The sequence below is a fragment of the Dermacentor andersoni genome, chromosome 6 (assembly GCF_023375885.2).
Source record: "Dermacentor andersoni chromosome 6, qqDerAnde1_hic_scaffold, whole genome shotgun sequence".
NCBI lineage: Eukaryota > Metazoa > Arthropoda > Arachnida > Ixodida > Ixodidae > Dermacentor > Dermacentor andersoni.
The window spans coordinates 19,124,561-19,147,551 of record NC_092819.1 but is presented as its reverse complement, the minus strand read 5'-3'; the positions used below and the strand labels follow the sequence as shown (position 1 = coordinate 19,147,551).

The window sequence follows — 22,991 nt, the reverse complement described above, 5'->3', positions numbered from 1 at the left end:
CAGTTTTAATGACGCCGTCTCCGGGATTGGTTCAATTTTAAAGCGAAAGCTTTACTGGCCGCAAACTTGCGATTTCGCTGTGGTGGTGCTCCGAGGAGGCACATGACGTCACAACATGCGCCTCGCCGCGGATATTTCTCTCTCCCTCGCTCCCTAGTCACTACTGCGCATGCACCACTAGTAGCACCGAGCCACAGGTGTTCCGCCGCTGCGCAGCGCCGCGCCTTTCCGCTTCCGCCGTTTGGTATGACGTCACACCGCGTTCCTCATCGTTGCGCTCGCCTCCGCTCGCTTCGCCAGCTGCGTCGCATGCCTGATAACATGTCGGAGGATTGAAAAGGAGAGCTCGCGTGCGCCGCAACCACAGTTGAGGCGGCAGTATCGACGGCGACAATTCTGATAAGCAGGAGGAGGCCTGGAATCGACATCAGAACGAGATGAAGAGGAAACGAATCGCCCAGGAAACAGACGAACAGCGCGACGAAAGACTGGCTCAACGCCCCAACATAGCTAGACAACCAGACTTGCAATGAAGATTAACCAAGGCTAGCCATGCTGTGCCTTAGCTTTCGCTACGTATATCCTGACATAGCCGAGCTAAGCCACTGTCAATTTTACTTTTAGGCTGTCCCAGGGAATGGCCCACCTTTCTCGTCAAAATATTCGACCGAGAAGACACGCCAAATCCACGGAAGAAAGTCAAAGAAAACTTCGCTTTGAGAAACAAATTATTTGCTTGAAGGAGGATATTTGCTTTGACGTGAATATTTAGGTACTGTTTGTTGTTACATTTTGTAATAATGTGTAGAACAAATCCGGTAACCGGCACATCTGTTTGTTGTTGCATTTCGTAATTCTGTGTAGAACAAAGGCGCTCACCGACACATAGGGCACTTACAGATGGCTACAGGAGTTGATTGGTCAGCATCGCGACTCTTTCGTCTCCTACTCTGTGAAAAACACTCACTCACGCCAATCATTTTACCCTCACAACATGTATCAGCCAATCAGCTGGTTGCACGTTAGAAACGCTATTATCAACCAGCGACCACGAAAACTGTGAATTGGGTGATTTAACATAACGTCCCAAATGAACACAGGAGCTATAATCAGAGACTCCGAGTGGAAGAGATTCGAGAGAGAAAGAGGATGCATAGGTATAGTTCCGGTTAGCTGCCCTGCACCGTAGGAAGGGGGATAAAAAGAGAAAGCGGAAGGAGAGAAATAGAGACCAGCACAAGGCAACCGCGCAGACCATAGAGTGGTAGCAGGCGGCGCTCTTGAAGACTGAAGGAACCTTGAATAGAATAAAGTCACGAAGTTTTTATGGGAGCGTCGGCCTTTAACTTTTTGTTCTGATAGTGGACGACAGCACTGGGCGCGTCGCTTGCCTCTCGTCGTCACAGCACGGGCAGGGGCGGATAATGTTTTCACGGCGTTTAGTCCGGCAGACCTTCCCGCGTATTGTCTGGTAAATAAATTTGAATGGAAATTTGAACTGAACGTGTGTGAGCGTCTCGCCACAGCTGTCGCATGTGGGACTGCTGACCATTCCATTGGGAAGGGAGAAAGGAGGTTGCACGTGCGAAGCCGAGCCGCAAACGGTGCGACACGGTCCGTCCGCGTGTGGCGTTAATTGATTTAGATGTTTCTCAGTGCTCGGCACGGGAGCGCTTTTGCGTTCCGCCTTCGTGGAAATGGGATCGCCGCTGTCGGCAAACGAATTTACGGCCTCGTATTCATCAACGGAACGGCATATATGGATACACTGAGCCACCAAGGAGCGAGAAAAGTGTATTGCAATGTTGTGCGAGATGGGGCTGTTTTATATCCTTCGTCGTATCTCTTCACTGCATGCGGAATACGCCGACATCATTTGCGTATCTTTTTAGGCTGAATAACTACAACTGGGACAAGTTAAATTAGAAGACGAGGACTGTTCTGCGCGGTTTTATACTTGGGTTGCTTGGAGATATTGAGGTAGAGAGTACCTTGGCTACTCTATTTCTCTGTTATGCAGGAAGATAAATAAATAAATAAATAAATAAATAAATAAATAAATAAATAAAAAAATAAATAACGAGAGGGCTAATACATATAACAACGCGGTAACGGTGAGGTCACTGTCCGCGCTCAAACTCGCCGAGAATTTGCCACCTGTTTGATTCGAGCGTTTTAAACATCGCAAGCTTAATTTACCCTAGGCTGATATTTGATGTTAGAGTCGTGATTTTTGATGCTGTTGAGTGTACGGCACGCAATTATGGAATACAACGTATTTAATCAGGCGGCTTTGAGCTCGTTACATATGGCATGCGTTGAAGTTTAAGCAATAAAGGCGGTTTATTTCATGTATAGCAAGGGTTCAATTTGTCATTCATATTCCTAATATGCGATGTGTATTTAAATATATTTAAACAATTTTGCACCGCTGCGAGGATAGGGTCTAATACACCTGTAACCTGGATATTCTGTTTATGAGAGTGTTTTATTATGGTGACATGTAGATACCAGTAAAAAAAAAAAAAAAATGCTCGGACAGTTTGGAAATGTAGAATTGGAATGAATTGGATATTTCCAACTATATTTTGAGACACCCATTGGAAAAATCCAACATGTCCAATTGGACCAATTGGTTTTTGAACACAATTGGACCCAATTGGTCTCTTAATTGGACCAGTTGGGAGCAACACGAAAGATAAAGAAAAGGAAAAAAAAAAAAAAGCCTAGATGGGCCCCAACCTTGACATGACGCGGATATACATGAAAAAAAAAATTAAATTATGGGGTTTTATGTGCCAAAACCACTTTCTGATTATGAGGCACGCCGTAGTGGAGGACTCCGGAAATTTAGACCACTTGGGGTTCTTTAACGTGCACCTAAATCTACGTGCACGGGTGTTTTCGCATTTCGCCGCCATCGAAATGCGGCCGCCGTGGCCGGATATACTTGAAACACCCTTCCAGAAGCTTACTCATGCATGACCACACTATGGCAATTCTTTTCAATGACATATACACCATTAACTTCACTTTGAGGGAAACATGTCAGGTGCCATACATGTAAGCGAAATTCGGTTTTCAAGAGAGTTTCAAGTTTCAGAAGTTTCAGGAGGGATTTTTAACTTCACAGGAAACTAAATGATTCTCTCCAATGATCACGCAAAAATACAAAGATATTTTATTTGAAAACTCGCGTTATAATTGTGCTATTGTTATTATAAACTATTTCGTTGTTTCACAAGATTATTCATCCAGTGACTTCCACTTTGTCATGTATGTGATAGGGCCACGTGCCGTCGGTAGCGACAGCAAGTCAAGCTTCCATGTAGTCACATGACCCGATCGCGATTGCTTATAAGGCTGGCATGTTTCTCTTCTGGCCACTCTCATTGGCAATTCCGTTCTTGCTGCACGATATAGCAATAAACTGTGTTGCTATTGTTCTACGTTCGTCTCGGGATCCCTACGACACAACACATTTGGGTGCAGTTGGGACCATTTGGCATACCAAGTTCCAATGATGCCCAATTGGAACCAACTGAACTTCTCGTGATGCCCAATTGGAACTTGGGCCTCCACTGACGTCCAGTTGGGTCGAATTGAAAAATCCAACTGTCTCAATGTTCTTTTTTTTTACTAGGATATGAATATCATAATTGTACATTTCTTAAGGTCGACTACGTGATCGAAGTCCCCTCTCAGCGATATCTACTTGCTCCTGTCCTGCATCAGCTTACTCGATCCCATGCCTGATAATTTCTTCATGTCACCAGTGTACGCATTATCTTACGCTGTCGTCGGCTGCATTTCTCTTCGCTTTTTGGCATTCTTCCCTCGTTGCTCTATAGTAGGCGACCAGTCATCTGTTCTACGCATTAGATGAGCCTGTAAATCTCACTCACTGCTCTTAATTTCGGCTGGAGTATGATCTATCTGCATTTGCTGTGCAGTATGTGGTGTCACCTTCCTATCTCCCGTCGTTATCCGCTCCACCGCTCTTCGTGCGATCATTTTAGCTTGCAGCTGTTGCGTCCGGAGCTAATAGCGTCCGTGCTTTCTATTACGGCGTGCGACACGTCCACTCCTGCTAATTAGCGTAAACCGGCGCGTTGCCCTTTCGGCGTGTCTCGATCTGGGTCAGCGTGGGCGGCTCGGCGAGACGCGAGAAAACCAGTGCGTCTGCTCCGATTCCCGCCAGTTGGCGACACTCGTGGCGTTATCGATCCGGACACAGGTGACGTTAACAGGAGCAGCCACAGTCACGAGTACCTCAGCAGTGAAACTCCACTTCAAAACCCAGCCGTAACGTGTGGCTAATTTTTAGGAATTAGCAGACGATTGCGCCATCTGTGCATTAAATTAAAGTGTACTTTTGCCAGCTGATGTGTCAGCTAAAACATTTGCTATGCTTTAAGCATGACATAGGTGACGCAGCAATTTCTGTATTATTAAATTTTGTCATAACGACTTGTTCTCGAAACAAGGGGGCCTATGTGAGGTTTTGCTCGTTGGGTGATAAGAACTTTCGGAGCAGCTGTCTACAGATGACGAACGGAGATCGACGACGCGACGGCTTTGCGCAAGAGCAAAGAACCGCTTGTCACGTCACCTGTTGTCGATGCTATTAAACCGCAAATTACTCGTGCCATGGGTATTCGGGGTAATTTTTGCGGTTCTGTCACCAGGTGGCAGGAAGGTGTTGTTTTGCCAGTTCTGCCTTCGTTTTGCCTTCGTTTTGCCTTCCGCTTCTTGTTCGATCGAGGCGGCATGACTCGCTTCCATCGGTCTGCATACAAGGTCGTGCGGGGGATGGCTGTAACACTACTGACATCCGCCGGCCGCGCCTGCGCACGCCGGAGGCAACCGCCAGGCCGCTCGCTTCCGGAGCGCGCCACTGGCGTCGTCGTCCGTTGCGCTGCTTTCTATTTTCTTCTTTTATTTTTGTAGCGTCCGCTCCGTTGCGCACGCGCCGGGCGCGAAAGAACACATCGCACGCGGGTGCCAGTCCCGCGGCGCCTGTGGATGGGTTCACGCGGGGTTCAGAGGGCAGCATCGCCGTCCGAGTCGACGGAGGGGGCAGCGCAGCTCGTGATGTCTCCATATGGTGCCGGCTCCTCGGGTTAGGTAAGCGCTCTGCGAGCAAGCCGACCTCTCTGTTATGCGGCGAAGCGCGGCGCTGCCTCTTTTTGGTTACGTAACATCGGGGGACCGCGGGACACTTCGGGTTGAAGGACCTCAGTGTGTCCGTCGAGCCCTCTCTTTCGGAGCCTGTCAGACGCATTTCAGGAAAGAAAACAAAAGCAATGAAAGGCGGGTTTATCGCCGGTGTCGGTCGATTTCTTTCGGTCCTGCGCGCAAATCCAGACGCCGGATTATGCGATCAACTTTAGTAGATTGGGGCTAGCAGATGGATGCCAATTTCGGCAACAGATGTTACGCTAGTTGCCGAACACAGAGGCAAGAGAGCTGTGCACATACATACCAAGTGCCTTGGTAATCCTTTCTAAAACTGTTCCCCGCATTTATGCCCGATCATTTATTTTCTCGTCAGTGACAACTCTCCGTTGTCTGAGTTGGCTCCTAGACCTTAAAGTATTTAACAGTCCGCTCCATACTTTTCGGCGCAACGGAGGCAGTGTCAAATTCTCACCACGATTATTTTTAAATAAGAAGATTCGTTCAGTTCGACAGCTTTGGTGAGCTTCAGTGCTAGCACGTAACTGTTTACACGGTACTTAAGGCGCCGTTAAGCGAGTGCCCGTCTCTTCCTGCGATCGCAATACGGAATGCCTTTACGGCGCCGTAAGTTTACTTTCCTCGGCGAATTACGAGTGTTGAGGAGAAGGCCGCGCGGCAGGAGAGGAAGGGGCGCTGGTTGAGGGAGGGAGGGCTCAATCAGACGGCCAGAAGCTGCGTCTACAGAGATGGCCATTGTGCTGCGGAGAGGTCCACCCGAGCGCGCGTAAAACGTCGTTTGTTTCGCTGAGTGAATGCGCGTGTCGCAGCCGCGGAAGCAATTACTTACACTTGGAGAAAAGAGGTGAGAGCGGGCAATTTCTGAACAAGGCGCGGAGCTTTCGGTCTATCAACTGCATTAGGGCCGCGTGTCTCGTTATTTTTTTTCCTCTTTTTTCTGCTCTTGTTCCCGAAGGCTATGCGAGTTCGTGTAAATTTTGTTACTTATTTCAAGCCGCTTTTAAAAGTACACTACAGTGTATACGTACTGATTAACCAGTGGTAAGTTACTAAAACAGCAAATGTGTGCAAATAACGGGGTGTCTACCACCAACGAGATTCCATGCAGCTTAGAAAGAGTAGGTTAAATAATTTAGTGAGCGGAATATATAACACCGCGGATAATTAGGAAGCTGCAATAAAACGCGGAAATTAATTAGGGTTACAGGAATAAAGGAAGATATAAGGTTTTATCAAGGAGCGAAGTATGTTAAAGATATGCATGATCTTGTTTGATAAAACCGTTAGAAGCCAGCTGACGCTCTCTTGAAATTCGCTATGTTGAATGTATAGCGATGACGGTGAGCGAGATCAAGGAATCACAGTGAGATTCGTGTTTTAGTGCTTAAAAGAAAGGAGATGTCGCGGTTACATCAAATAAGCGACATTGCTAAAGAAATCAATACGTGCTGCGCATTACGCAGGCGTGCTCTCAAGGTTAGGTGACATTTAAATGTATGCGCGAGAAATCAGACAATACACCAACGAACGGTTTCTGCGGCAGCGCACTTTGTGCAGAATTCCTACACAAAGTTCACTGCCCACCTGTGGCGCAGCGTGTGTTGTTTTACACCTTTCTTGCAAACCACGGGCAGCTTTCGAACGAAAGAAAGCTAGCGTTGTCTGCCTAGTTTTATATTGCTTCCTTCATTTAGTTTGTCCCTTGGTTGATTCAGTTTACATGGATCAAGGCGTTGATTGGTTAATACAGTGTATTTCGGCATAGCCTACTTCAGCAATACGTAACACAATAAAGCAACAAGCGCACAGAAAAGACATCTGGGGTACGGTGACCAATGTCTCTAACCCCTCCCCTCGTTTTATAAAAAAACAACTTAATGCAATTTGAGGTGAAAATTCACTTCAAGAACGATATAAACACGCTTCCTTTTTATCATCCAAGCCGCCACAGGAAGGCAGAGGGCGTCAATTTCCAGTTATATATATTTCTTTGCGAAATTACTCCCTCGAGTTACGTGAACGCTTATACAGATTCGTCGCCAAAGCAGATTTGTGAACTAATGTACCGATATGGACATTAATAAGCACAAAATTAAGCAGACATAGTGGCCGTGCGGCCATCGTACCGATTAAAATGCTTTGAAATGTTTGATGTCCCGGATATTAAATAAAATGAAATCAAATTATTTGAACATAGCAGGAATGACGAGCGACGTAGACAAAAAGCCTATGAAAACAAAGGCTTGACTCCACGCTCCCTACAAATATTTGGAATTTGCAGACGGCGAAGCAAAGCCATATGTTTCGATAAAGATATTTACACAACAGCTGTCGTATTACTTTCACATTCTATGCGCAAAAAGCAAGCAGGAATTATATATTTGGGAACACACTCTGTGCACAGAAAAATAGTTATGCAGCAAAAGGAGATATATACAAACAGTCATAATGGTGCTTTTATGTTTATGAAAATTGCGTCCCGCGGCATTTGCGCACAAGAGGTAGATTACGAGGTAATTTTTGCCGATCATGGAATTATTACGAGAATTTCACATGAACCATTCGCTGCCGGTGCGAGAATTGCATTTATGTCTTAATTTGGCAACGTTGGAATGAATTTTGTATCGTCTTAGCAGTATGGTATTATACGTATACCTCTGTGATTAGACTCATGCCGAGGGTGATAGGAAAGCTTGTGCGGTATGAGAATCGTAAGGAATACGGATAATATGGCGAATAAGCACGCTTTTGAATTACGTGTATTTGTCTCGTGTTAGTAAATGTTGTATTGCCCCACATAAGAAGCAGTTGCTAGTAACCAAGGAAAATAGAGCAGAGGTCGGGACGATGAAGACGACGTTCTTGAGCGATCTGTCCGCCATCTATTTTACCTATAAACTTGTAAATAACCTAATAACCTGCAAATAGCCTTGAACACATTTCTCTTTACCTCCCGCCTATACGTCACTGATACTGTTGCTAGTGCGCTATCTCGTGACGCGTATATATGCGCGGCTGTTCCGTAGCAATGTATATATATATATATATATATATATATATATACATTCAGTGTACTTACAATGCACGATCGTTCTCAGTGTCCAAAAAAGCGGCAATCGAGACTTGAAAAACGGACGCAGTAACAAGTAGACTGCCTCAGTCGTGCACCCTGGTCTTCGCTAAGCTTTTCGTTCTACGTTCAGTCTTTCTTTTTCCTTTTTCACTAAGCTTTCCGAGCTCTCCAGAGCCAAGCCCGGGAGCGCTCTCCATCCCGGAAAGCGAGCTCATTCTCGTCACGTCTCGAACCTCGGGCGATCGCAATTATTCCTCGTGCGAGTCGGTGCAAGCGTTCGCATTCGGATGGGTCCCATCCTTTTGTACGAGGCCGCGTGTATACTATAGCATGCAGTGGACGCGACTGCCGCGAAATTCATTCGAGGTTCTTTCGTTGTCAGGGAGCAATTTATGCGTCTCTCGCTTACCGCTGCCGAACTCAGCTCCACGTTGCGCATAGGCGGATCGCTCCTCTCAGTCGACGTGAGCGAGAATGCGACGTTGTTTCGAAACTGCACCCGACTACGAGTTCGTACTCGAGACGCGCTGCAAGGCCGCTTGCAGTCTTGAGTCGCTATAGGGCGTCATCGTGAATGTGCTGCAGTAGAATCCATACGGGACACGGACAGCGGAACGGGACTGGTTCACACACACAGCGCTAACTTCAGGCACCGCTGTTATTTACGGCAACAAAGCCATAATATACGCCTTACGTCACCAGTGCACAAGGGAAGAAAGGAGGAGGCTGCAGTGACATTGAATTGAAGCGTTGTGATACCGGGTGTTGTGATGCTGACAACGTGAACAGCGGCCGTGCAGTTCCGTGCAGGGTCTGTCTTTTTTTTTCTGACAGGATGTCTAAAAATCACAGCGACATAAAAAAAGACAAGGTAAGAAAGGCACACACCTGTCGCACTGCAGATTGACTAACGTGATTAAACCTTTCTATATGTATGTGTATTTAAACGTGTGAAACACAACCGTCACTCTCTCAATACCTGTATGGTTTGTACGTATTCATTGAAACATCCAAGGGGAACCCAGAGGCTCGGATACAATGATGAAGGCGAAGGAGAGAGAAAGAGAGAGAGAGAGAGAGAGAGAGAGAGAGATGAAGGAGAAGTATATAGAGAGATAGAAAGACAGAGAGAGCTTAGTAACACGTTCTATACATATATTTATTCAACTGTAAGCAAGTGATAAGTGTAAGAGGTGTATGAAATAATAATACAAGCTACGTGATAAACAGCACGGCAAATCAGTTCTGCGGAAGGCCCTCAAGGTGAAGCAAGGATGATATTTTTTTTTTCTCCTTTCATGATAAGCCATATGAGTATGAAAGTTGAGACACTTTGAGGCAGCGGGCAGTCTATACCTATACGCTTTGGGAAAGCGTGACGCAAGCTTCGGGACACTCACACGGCAGGAGCGCCTCTTCTTTCATCGATTGCCCGACCAAACACTCGCGCTAAACTTGTTCTCATCGAGCAGTGGACACGCTAAGGCTGCACCACTGAGGTTCGCGACTAAACGAGGCAAAAACGGGAGACCCGCCACACTTATTGCTTAGGCTGGGCACGCCCGACAGTGCGGTGCCGAAGGCTTGCACGCACGAGACGCGGAAGGCTGTACTGTATCAAGGTCGTCGAACGAAATCCGCTTCGTGTGCGACGCGTGAAGCCTTCAGAATCGTATTACTCGCGTATCTCGAGCAGGCGTTTATTCTCGCTTGTAGTCGATCGATCTATTGGCCTATCACTCAATCTTATCACTTGACCAGCTAGTTGCTGTAAAGAGAGAGAGTGAGTGAGTGTTCGTCACTCACTCAGTTATTTATTTATTTATTTATTTATTTAGTTAGTTAGTTAGTTAGTTAGTTAGTTAGTTAGTTAGTTAGTTAGTTAGTTAGTTAGTTAGTTAGTTAGTTAGTTAGTTAGTTAGTTAGTTTATAACACAGGAGAGGTCTGAAGAAGTTGCATTTTCCAGTCTTCTCGGCCTATGCACCGTAAAAATAAAAAAGAACAGTCCTTGTTTACGTATGTCAGTCGCTGTCATAGACTTCTGTGGTCGATCGTGCACTGTTAGACTCCGTGGGCAGATGCAAAGCCAGAGTTGAGCTTGAATGAGGCCGCGTATTGTTGTAGCAGGGCGGAGATGGAGTTTATTAACAACGTGAAGCGTATTTCGTGTTAACTGCACGACGAAGGCCTCTCATACCGATCTCCAAGTGTTCTTGTCTTGCGTCAGCCAACTCCGCCCTATTTTTTTTTCATTCAATCTGTCGTTCTCGACTTCGATTCCATTAGGCACGCGTCCTGTTACTCGAACATAGTACAAGAAGTTATCTGCCCTACGCATACCTGGCGAACTTCACTCTCACTCTTACATGCATAATAGCGCTATAAAGCGGTGATATGTGTCAGCGCCATGGACGTCTCTCTGAGCCTGAACGATAAGGAATTCCGATTTTTAGCTGAAAGTGAAATGACTTCCACAAGGTAACAACGGGTTCACTGCGTCGGGGCTATGATTCTTTTATTAATCGCATATGTGCTTCGCGTCACCTCCCATTTCCCTCTCTTCTACATCTTTTTTTTTTCGTTTTGCTCCCGTACCTTAGCGCAATTCTAGCGCTACTCGCTATCTTTGCGCCTTTGTACTTCCCAACGCTCACTTCGGTCTCTGCCATCCCTTATCTGGGCCCCACCCTGCGTATTCAGCCTGTTTTAGCTTATAGCTTATGCTGCTGACTGGCTCGTTGGAGTGTCGCTACGTTAATTGTCGCTGTGTTTGTGTCTTTTCTGCATTGGTATAGCTGTATGTACACACGCTTTTCCATTGTCATATTGCCATATTTCTTACCCGCTTTTTCGTTTGTCGTCAGTTCACCCTTTTCTCCCTCTTTCTCTTAGTGCATTTTGTTGCGCACGGTATAAGACATCATTTGAATGTTCAGCGTTATCACGTTAATTCACTTGTTGTCTTCTTGTCTCCCGCTGGTTTTATTTGAGAGATGTGCAGATTGTTGCGTGACAATAACATGCAATGGTGCATGTCGGTGTGTGTAGTCATTCGCTGGACAAAGCGACGCTGAATACACTTTGCGAAATCGCAAGTAAACGATGGAAGAACCGTAATAAAAGTAAACCGTGTGGGGGTTAAAGCGTGTCACGGGTTCTGAACATCTGCTCGCCACATGTTCTGGCATGCGCTCGAAGCTTGCGTCAATTTCGATTTAATACGACAGGAGTACAGAAACGCTTATTGAATACACTTTGTCACCCGCACAGCGGCACCGGCTTTATCTAAATATCACCATTTGCGCACACGGGTGAAACGCAAAGCGTTGTTGTGCTTCATTCGTGGATCGAGTTTGTACCTACCGGGAATAATGCACCCTGCGCTTCACAAAGAACGGGAACGAAGTCATCGACGATGCCACATCAAGAGAATAGAGTAAGCATGAAGTATTACTTGCTGCGCACCTCCCGAGTACATTGACGGTGCTCATGTCCGCCTTATATCCTGTGACTTAATTCCAATGTGAAATACTTAGCCGCAGGCATCTCCGTCTTATATTTTATCGTCTAGCAGGACTAATTATCCGCCTGTCCTTTCGTAATCATCATCACCAAAACATCCGCTCCTGTGCTCACAGACAAAGTAGCCGTCGTTTATCGTTTCCCTTCTGACACTGAGGCTGCATGAAATCAGGACAATCTTCACCGCATTCGCTGCTAAAGCCTCTTTGCTGACGTGCACAAAGACTCCGAAATTCTGAATTCTCGCTACGACACGATGTACGACTTATAGCATCATCTGTCGGACGGACTGTTGATGAACTTAATTTTAAGTCAGTGAGGCGGCAGAACAGCACCTACATTGAAGAGGATAGAAAACGGGACAGGTTGGTATTGCTCCACGGCTAATAACAACAGCGCGGACGAGACGATGACGGCGACCGACAAAACGCAATCGCTGGCTACGTCGAGGCCGTTTGTCCTCGCTTGCGTTGTGTCGATCGCTCACTCGCCTTCGTCACGTGCCGAGCTGTTATTATTAGCCATTAAACTGTAACAGACCCGTATTCTGATCGAACCAGCAAAGCACGAAATAGCTCGGAAACTATATATATATATATATATATATATATATATATATATATATATACTCACGGTCAGGTTAATATCTGCAGTTCTGCTCGATTCTGTTACTATACACATGCTTTGAAGGCTACAAACGTGGAGGCACTTCAACGCCAAGTGACTAAGCTGTTATAAAGCCACTTATTCAATAAAATTCGTGCAATGATTTGTTTGTAGCTTGTCGCTTTATGTGGAAACGTTGTCGATGTTCATTCCAAGGTTAAAACCTCGCGTGTCACCGGGCGAAAACTTGGGGTTCGAAAAAATAATAATAATAACAATAAATAAAAAAAGCAGTATCTACACAACGGTAATGCGCGGCCGGGCGTAACTAATTAATTACGCCTCGTCCGGTCCCATATAGATTCGATTCCGCGATGTCTTGCTGAGCAGCGCAACACGGCACCAGTTTTGGAGTCATGAAATCCTAGCGTACTCAGACAACGGGTTTGATTAAAACTCTTCGGTATAGCGAGCATGCTGCCGCTCATCCTCGGGGAGTCCTTGTCCGCCAAAAACTCAGCGGGCATAAAACAGCGCGGCAATGCCTTCCAAGCAGCACCTGTTGCGGCGCGCGTTCTCAAGAGTGCGGCTCGGCGGCGCCTTCTCCTTCGTAAATAAGCGCGTGCGTCGGTGATGAAAAGCCCTTGTTCTGTGTCGTCGGCTCGTTTCGCGCACTGACGCCGCGGCAGCAGCAGGCAGCAGCAGCGGCGACCGAAGCGGCTGTCGCAGCAAACATGCGTGCGAGTTTCCGGCTTTCCCTTCAGCTGTGCGCGCCGCAGATCGCCACGCGTCAGGGTCGCGCGTCACCGCGCCCTCAGCGTGCCTTTTTGGCTCGACGAAGAGATAGGGAGAGGGAAGCGGCGACCTGCAGAGCTGGCTACGCGTTGGGCTCTCTCTCTCGGCGGTTGTGAAATTCGAAGCGTACTGATGACCGTTATCGACACTTAGGGCCGTATTGTGTAAAATTGATTTTCGTCCAATTTTGTTCATTTGACAGCGTGGGCGTGGCTTCGAGCGAGCAAATGACGAACGGCAAAAAGAATGAAAAATGAAAAGAATCCTTACAATATGGGCACTGGGCCCTATAACTCGCAAAGCTTTTCGTTCGTCTGCTTGTCACTGGCCGGCCGCTTCCGCTAACAATATGCCCGACATCACAAGTCTGCTCTTACCTGCCGCCGTGGTCATGACGTTCACATGCTGAGAATGAGGTCGCGAGTTCGATTTCCGATCGCAGAAACCCCATTCTGACGGGGGAGAGGGCGGGGCCGCAATAAACGCAGTCAATTCTGAGCCTTGCGCATACCGCGTTCTTCGAAACCCACGGTCCAGTTTCTGGACGTAAACCCCGTAATCTGATATATTTGCGCTTACGAACAGTTCTAGCGGTAGGAGCTTTTTGTGAATACGGACGCCGCACTTTGCGCCAGTTTCTAGTGCTTGTGCGCATCTTCGCCGACAGCTTTCATTTTTGTACCAAATAAGCATAAATGAACTGGTACCCGACGAAACGGTGTTCTTGGTAAAATTCTGCCACGACCCGCCCCTGTGACTCACTGGACCGGTGCGCTTTCTGCAGCTGCCTGCATGCACAGCTCGCGTGGCCACGTGGACGAACGATATATAGCTAGCCGCGGTTACAGCATTTTTGTGGGGGCCGAATGCAAAAGCGCTGGTGTGTACCTGGACTTAGATGCGCGTTATAGAGAAATACAGACCTCCCACCACCACGTCCTCCATAGCTCACGTATATAGAAACCCTTCTTTCGCATTTTAAGTCACAATAATCACTTATTGAATAAATTCTTAAATATACGCCATGACGAAAGCTGAGCTTGGCATAATGGCTAGTTGCGAGCCTATAGATAAATGAGGGTGGCTAGCGTCAGATCTGCGGCAGCCCTTCTTGCCAAATCTATCATAACGAATGTTATGGCGAGCCTCTCGTTCCGTAACGCTTTGAACTCCTGTCCTGCAATATAAACCAAGAACAGAAAACAATACAAACACAATGGTCCGTTTGCCTGCTTCACTGCTTTCAGTTCTTTCTGGTACTGCTCTTGAATGCAATACGCATACATAACGTGGCAAAATTCCGTCGTTATTATAATGAGTTCACGTCCGTGGTTTCTAAGCATGCTAAAGAGAATCTGTAGCCTGTGATCAGTCGTCGGTTGTGTTAGTGCATTGTTTCCACATATGGGCGGGCGTGATTATAGAAGCAATATCAGGAAGAAGCGAGCGACCTACACAGGCGACGTAAAAGAAACTCACAGAAAACAGTGACACCGTGTAAAGAATGGTAGCTATCTGACAAAAGTTATTAGAAGGTGAATTGATATCTTGTAGCATATATCAGGCCTCCTTAAAACACAATGGACTATTTATTCATTTTGCAGGTGACAAACAAATCAGCGACTAGCTATAGATAGCCTAACTGGTCATATGCATGATTAATTTGCGAAGTAGTCTATGCTGCTCTAGTCCGTACATGAAGATGTTATAGCGGAAAACATCCAACAATGACTCGAAGCTTTATCAGTGAAGTTCTCGAGCCGCCTGCGAAGACATTTCGGTTGTTGACATCTTCCCTGTTAGCCCATCACATTAAAGAAAAGGAAAGAAAGAAAAAGAAACGCTGACATTCCGTGTGCTGTTTTGCGCGCGCATACGTCGATGCGTTATGTTACACAGCACGCTGTTTAATGCCATCGCTTTATCTGCAGCCCATTGTCGGAGGCTGTTCGGAGCCGACAGAACCAAAGGCCACCCCTAATTCGATCCTCTAAACGCTAGCTACTTGACGGGGAACTTCATTTCATCCGTGTACTTTGCCTACAATTTATTTGAAGCAGAAAGACCGCTGCTTTGGCCACCAGCTGCCTGACAACGCCATTCAGACGGGACACGTCGCGCCGCATGACACACCGCAGCCGCTCTAATACGTGACGTCAGCAATGCAACGTTTTACCACCACACAGCCGCACGCGCGTCGTCAACGTCAGTGTTGTGAAGCGGAGGGTCGACGCCCAGCCGTCTCGTATGAACACTGTTGCTAATAACCGAATGGTGTTTGACATTGCAAAGCTGTACATATACGGCGTGATAGATGCCATTCGTGCATATTAGGTTCTCAGGTAAATTTTGGTCAGCGCGGGTAGCTGTAACGCGTGTAAATATCCATATACGAATACGGAATACCGTATTCACCGGAATGCTCACCGGAATGCGACCGCCGAGGCTGAAATCAAACCCACGACCTCATATCCGGCAGCGATACGCAGTAGAGAGATGCGAAAGGGAGATTACCGTATGCAAAGAAAAAAAAGTAACACTGACGGAACAGTGCGTATGAGCTGAAACCTCCACCTCTACTCAACTGAAGTTGTTACGTATGCACGCAGAGTCGATAGCACGCGCTAACTTTGGGTCCACCATTTCAAGAACTCCCAATACTCTCAGAGCAACCAATTTGCATAATATACGTGCGTATATTCGCAGATACATTCATGGTTTATTTCTTGCTTGCAAACCTACAACAGAAGGTGAAAAATAGACATATTTTGTAAATGTCCATTTCAGTTTTCATTCTTCTTATCATTCGTCGCTCCGAGTGGCGCGTGGTGACGTCCCAGCCAAAAACAATGAACGAAAATAAATAAATAAATAAATAAATAAATAAATAAATAAATAAATAAGCTTGGCCAGCCCAATTAACGTTCACGAACGGAGTTGTGAAAGCTACCGCGAGGACAGGTGTGTTACCGTCTTCGGAGCCATATGTGTAAAGGCTTGAGAATGGTTTGCGTATATGATTTCGTGACATGTTCAAGTACTAGAATTTGCTTTATCCGTATAAGGTAAATCATCAAACTTAGTTTGAAAAGATTATATCTTCAAGTGTCAGTTTAATGGTTCCAACATTGATTTGAATCTTCGTTTTCATTTCCGTATATTAATACAGGGTAAAGCATGTTAACAGTGGCGTACACGCGAACATTCGGAGGTGCCCGAAGAAAACCCTGCCCATAGCACGCTGACTTTCGCAGACGCGCAAGTTAACATCGGAAAGAGTGACACATTGTTTTGCGTCTTTTACACCATAACCTCCCATCTACTAGCCCATCGCCACTTGGAAATGAGTCAAAGATCTCTGACATGAATTCAGACAAATATCTGCTTTACGCCGCCTGTAAGCATTTTATGCTTAGCACAAAGAAAAGGAGGGTCACTAAGTGCATGACTATCTTTCGTAATGCCGTTGGCGAACGGTTGCGTTCTTTAAATATCACAGCTTCGGTCGTTGTATGCTTCCACCCCTGTCGTGTAACGACGACAGCACGAATACTCTGGAAAAGTGCGCCTTCCGTGCTGTCTGGGCTAAGTGAATCTAGGGGTGCGCATTTCGCGTCCTTTTCAACACAGGCAGACTTCATTACTCGCTCGCCCGCACATAAGACGAGAATTCGCCGGCCTCCCTTCGCTTCCATTCACTCCCACGAGCTACAGTTTCTGGAGGCTCCCGTGGAGACGCTGAGATGAGATTAACTGCCAAGACGTGGCCCGAGCGTAGCGCCCGAGGCGACGCGAGCAAAGTGTGCGCTTTCACTTCACTCGCGAATGCTCCGACGTTAAGGCGTGCGAAGAATTCGGTTCCAGGATTTCGGGCGCAGCCCGCTCGACCCAGAAAAGCGGCCCTGACGCGTCAACAGGTGGAAGACCCGCGAGTGCGCTGCTGTCGCAAACCAGCGCACAGCGTACGCACGCACGTGCCTTTCGTGTTTACGCCTTAATCACGATCGACGATAGCCGCTCAAGACTGCGCACTTGTGTGGTCTGGAGGCGTAACCTGTGATTACGTGTAGTATGATAGGGTAGAGGTATTTAAAAAAATATATATTTTTTTATGAACACACTGTCTATGAAAGAAGCACTAGTGCAGGGCTTCACATTGTCGAGTTAAACGTAAACGCAGGGGTGTTTTTGCATTTCTATTTGAGTCAGTCAGACAACAGACTTTTCATGGAGGACAAATTGTGTCTGCAAAATGCAACGCCGCAAAAGCGCTGCTGCTTTTGTTGAGATCCGCCGGCCATGTGGCCGCTTGTAGAACGGACCACCTTTTCTTCGATCCTCCTTTTCATTATTTTTGCCCCTTTACCCCTGCCCCAGTGTAAGGTAGCCAACCGAGCATAGCCTGGTTAACGATCCTTCAGTTTGATATAAACCAGGAAGCCCAAGCGGGGAGGCAAATAGTCAACGTGGCTATACATCCTTCAGTCTCAACAAATTTTTCGAACGAATGGCCAGGCGGGGAGGTTAACCAGGACTGAGCCCTATTGGCTACGCTGCACCGGGGAAAGGGAAGGAAAATATAAAGAGAAAGAGAGAAGGTCAACAATGTGCCCTGGAGTCACCGACATATAGCAACCCTCCACAGTGCGTCACAGACGGTATAGCTCCGTCCGGTCGTCTTCAGCAATCGCAGCAGCGCTTTTTGTGACTTTCTGAAGCTGTGGCGCGCAAGATCATGGGCCCAATTGCAGGCACAGTCTCTGCATTGTGCCCGTGGACTCTGAATGTGAATGGGTTGTGGGCCCGGTGAATACATTTGCTTCTTAGCTGTCGACAGCGCGCACCTCCTGAGGCACGTCGTTTGCTGAATGTATTTTCAACTCGCTTCAGCACTACTATATGAACGTGTGCATTCCACACTAGTCAAATAAGCTGCCGGTATTCTACATGAGAGATAGAGAGAATAGTTTATTTCTCGCTCCGTGAGCTAGGTCCATGGACCTCAGCGCTACGCGTATAGAACTCCGCTGTTAGCTTAGTAAGCTTGCCTCTTCGGACCGACCCTCACAAAGAGCCGAGAGACCGACGTAAAGGACGATCTCGTAAAAATACCTTGTTACAACGTGTCCCCGAGCAAATCCCGCAGAGACGTGCCCCCGGGGGGTTCTCGTTACCGAAGTCTGAGGAGCGTGCGCGGACATCGCCGCGAATTCATGCGCAGCCCGGGGAGATTCGGCGCATCACCGCACTATACGCGGTATGTCCCCACTACGCGTTCTGAGCAGAGGGCTGAGGGTGTGTGGAAGGTTGTTCATCGCTCCGCGGCGCGCGCGTACAATACGCGACGACGAATGCGGCCATCTCGCGCTCTGCGGGAACTGCGCTGGCGGCGACAAACTACTTGACTTGCAGATGGGCGGTGAGAGCTGCGGGGAAGCCTGCTCCTCGACAGCTCGGTGTGCAGAGCGGAAAGAAAAAGAAAAAAAGAGGGGGAGAGGGATGAGCACACGCGCACACGTTCACGAAAACAATTTGCACATAAACAGGGATCCCGCTCCCATAAAGAGAAGAAATGCATAGGCGTGAGGGGGTAAGGTCGTGCAACGAAATCGTGAGTGCCCCTGTCGTGCATGTTTTGTTTATGATTAAAGAAATAACAAAGATGACAATGGGAGTCGAAATGGAAGAGTGAGAAAAGGAAAGAAGGTTGTATAACATAGACGTGTAGTGCTGGCGCTGGCGTTGTGCTATGGTGGATGTCAGGCGTCCTCGTTCACCTCAGGACATATTGGGGAGATAGATAGATAGATAGATAGATAGATAGATAGATAGATAGATAGATAGATAGATAGATAGATAGATAGATAGATAGATAGATAGCAGTGGCGTAGCCAGAAATTTCGTTCGGGGGGGGGGGGGGGGGGGGCTCACATTGCAGCTCGGTCTCCTCCTTAAGAGCAAGCTTTAGCTCGCGTGCTCGTATCTAAATACATGTAGCAGGAGAATTCGTTTTTCTCGGCAACCAATGCACCAAATTTGACACGGTTTGTTGCATTTAAAAGAAAAACTTAAATTCTAGTGACTGTTGGTTTCGAATATTTCATTTAGGTTCTCAATTCTTTATTAAAAATTGACCAAATTCGCAAATTTTCAGGAACCGTAACTATCAAGTTTAAAACTATGTAACTCAGCAATGAAAAATGCTATCGCAATTCTGTGAATTGCACCTAATAGTACATCTACACCGGACAAAATTTCTATGTTACACGTGAATCTCCAAACATTTAGCATTATGGAAATACGGCTTTTGCAGGATCCTTGTACACAACGTAACCAATTCACGTAAGATATGAATTGACACACCAAATTTGTCCGATTTGACTGTTATAATAGATGCCGTTTACTGAACAGCGACATGTGTGTTTGTTGCACAGCTATTAGTTGGTAAACATAGTGCTTTTTTTTTTACTTTCGAGTTTTTCAAAATATTTAAACAATGTTCAGGCCCTAAATCGAAATTCCGCTTCCAACAGACACTAGAATTTAACTTTCTCTCTCAAATGCAACAAATTTCATTAAAAGCGACCCGGGGGTTATCACAAAAAAGCGTTTTAGCGTTTTACATGTATTTGAGTAGGCCGTGTCGGAGTTGGGCGCGAGCTAAAGCTTCCTCTTAAACAATTTGCCTGGGGATCAAATACATGACTAATAACTGCATTGTCATTACTAAAGATGCTGCAAACGAATTCTTGAACGCTGCGCACTATCAAAACAAGTAAAATATGTATATTTTTATAAAAGAATATGCTTGTATGTGCCAAAAATTGTGTCCAAAATAACCGATATCAATGCTTCCGTGTTTTTTCTCTATTTAATAAGTAAATAAAATATCACGCGAACTTTAGAACTATATCAGTTCGAAACCAGCAAGGCAATGCATGCCGCTGATATGAAAAATGTAAAGGCCATGAAATTAGCAAGCTGAGGACGAATAATCTAATGAAACTTTGTCATTCAAGAACCTTGTTTGGATTCTTGTACATATGCATCGGCCAGTGAAAAATCTCAATGACGCTGTCATTTGTTCCAATGTATTGCGCAGGAGCAGCTGTCACCGGTCGTGTATCGTGGGTAATTGCACCGAAATTATAGCCGCAACAGAGAGCACGTATAAAAAGCAGGAGTTCTGCAAAATAAACGAGGGCGAGTCAAATGAAAGTCAGCAAATGTGAATATATGACAAACGGGGATACTTTTTTGAAATGTAGTCTACATGATCATTTAGACATTTGTCCCGTTGTCTAACGAGTCGCGTGATTCCCGTCTCATTAAATTCCTTGGGTTGCTGCTTCAAAAAGTCTGCAACTGGCTCTTTCACGTCATCGTCCGACACAAATCTGTTTCGCTTGAGCTGTTTTTTTTCAAATGCTCCAAAAAGTGGAAGTCGCAAGGCGACAGGTCTGGGTTGTATGGCGGATGTTGCAGCGTTTCCCACTTGAACATTGCCAGTTTTGTATTAACCACATCAGCGACGTGGGGACGGCATTGTCGTGGAACAAGATGACCCCATTCGTCAATTTTCCACGTAATTCGTTCTTGATTGTGACACGCAGCCAATCTGGCGTTTTACAATAGCGAAACAAATTGATAGTACGTCTCTCAAGATTTAGCAAATTCTATCAGTTATGGCCCCTGACGATCACAAAATAAAAGTCAACAACACCTTTGCGGCGGAAATGACGGCCTTTCCTTTCTTGGGGGTGGTGAATTCGAATGTTTCCACTGTAAGCTTTGCTGTCGTGTTTCAGTCTCGTAGAAGTGGCACCATGGTTCGTCTCCGATCACAATTGGAGACAAGAAGTCGTCACCCTTATTGTGATACCGGATCAGATGAGTCAAGGCAGCGCTGAACTTCTCCATCTTCTGGCGGTAGTTCAAAATCTTGGGTAACCATTGCGCACACAAGAGCGGATAACCGAGATGTTCATGAATTATGGCGTGAACCGAACCGTGACTGATCTTCACACGCTCTGCCAGTTCATCGATGCTTATCCTCCGTTCTTGTCTCATCAGCTCATCAACCTTTGCATTTTTCTTAGGGGTGTTAGGGGTGTTAGGGATGAACGCTTCACAGTGGCCAATGAAATGCAATGTTCAACGTACACGGCAGCCATACGGCGACTAATTTCTTTTTGGGAAATACCTTCAGCTGTCAAAAACCTCAGGGCACCACGCTGCTCAACTTCTAGAGCGTCCATTATGTCCATGTCCATTATGTCCAACCATGTTCAACCCAGTGGATGACAGCATTAAACAACCTTAATACTCACACCTGCGTGTCACTTTTGTAATAGAGAGATGCCTCTGTGTCACGTGCATGCCTCGCAGATAATGGACCGAACAATTATTGCGCGGGGTGGGTTGGCTCGCTTTCATTTTACTCGCCTTCGTACATAAGAAATGCGAAGATACAGTGGAATACACCAATGCGAAGATACAGTTTGATAAAAGGCAAAAAATTGTCGCTGGAAACAAAGTTCACTGCAGGTATACACATAACCCCGCAACAAGATATATAAATATACGTATAAGTCTCCAATAAATCTACGTATCTAAAAAAAAGTCACTGTATACAATGCGTCAAACAAGGCAAATGAACATGTTGCGCAATTAGAGATTCACAGAATCCTAGATCCCACCCCCATTCCATCCACTCCCCCCCGATGTGTCGCGGGCGACAGAAGTAGGCGCGCTTGCTCCCCGTTTTTCTCTTTTGCGCACATAAGACTGAGCCACCATAGTCGTCTCACCCATTCCACGCCCACCCCCCCCCCCATCCCCCTCCCTACGCTTTCATTCCCACATTCAGCATGCGGCGCGCGGTCACGATGTTATCGCCCTTGGACTTTATACGAAACATGAGGGCGACCGCAACGGCAGTAATGCGCCTGGAGTGTCCATATCATTGCTATCGCAATACTATATAATAAAACTATCCGGCAACTGAAGCGTCCCGTGGCCCATTACTGTCCGCAAAAGAAGTAGGAAAATCGAACTTTCACGATACGACAATTCGCTGCGCCACAGCAGTCTTTTTTTTTATTTTGTGGGGCTGGCGCACCGAAATGAAAAAGCGCAAGGTATGTTGGCCACAATCGAATGTCTACTTATCGAAAGAATATCGAAAGAAACGTGAGACGCTTGGTCTACCGAGAACCATACGCATACTGCTCGGTATCCTACACTGGCGAGACAAGACTTTCCGTAGAGGTTACGCTCAAGCGAACGCGGTGCAATCCGTCGAGTCCCCAGTGATGACAGCGAGCGACGATAGTTTCTTTTTCTCGTCTGCTAACCAGAAAGTGCCCAAAACACTGCCAGGCGAAAGTCCACTCGGCCAGAGAAAAGCGAACGCGCACCGAAGTGCGCCGCGCGGTGGTGGGAGCAAAACGAGAAAAACGCATGCGCTCTGGCGGCCTCTGGCAGCCCGCGGGTAGGGTAATGAGGACAAAAAAATTGAAGAGCCTCAATGGGCCCTCGCGAATAAAAGTCGAAGTAGAAAAAATAAATAAGAACGTAGTTACCTTGGCTGATTTTAGTGTCTTTGACGCGGATGCTTTAGCGTAGGCGAAAAAAAAAATATTTTTTATGTGTCATGACGGCACAAATTAACCACCACAACGCTTCATCTCATCCGATCTCGCTGCTGGCTTTGTCAACTTGTCTGATAGTGTGTTGATTTGGCTTGTCTCGTTGTATGGTCCGATAGACCATAGAATAAAGAACCAGTAAGAC

General features: G+C 46.5%; 1 protein-coding gene across 3 annotated transcripts in view; it reads left to right on the top strand.

Annotated features, from left to right (window-relative positions):
• Nucleotides 1–4,952: 4,952 nt before the first annotated feature.
• Nucleotides 4,953–22,991, top strand: part of LOC126521309 (solute carrier family 12 member 8) — a 53,280-nt gene continuing 35,241 nt past the window's right edge. The window contains exon 1 of one of the 3 annotated variants that reach the window (XM_050169972.2): nt 4,953–5,127. Coding sequence is in view for 1 of the 3 variants with exons in the window: in XM_050169971.3 (XP_050025928.1) it covers nt 11,689–11,709 (21 nt within the window). In the remaining 2 variants the exon portion in view is untranslated. Of the gene's footprint in view, nt 5,128–5,942; nt 6,044–11,625; nt 11,710–22,991 lie in introns of those variants that run through there. The other 2 variants (XM_055065903.2, XM_050169971.3) reach the window with 2 other exon arrangements.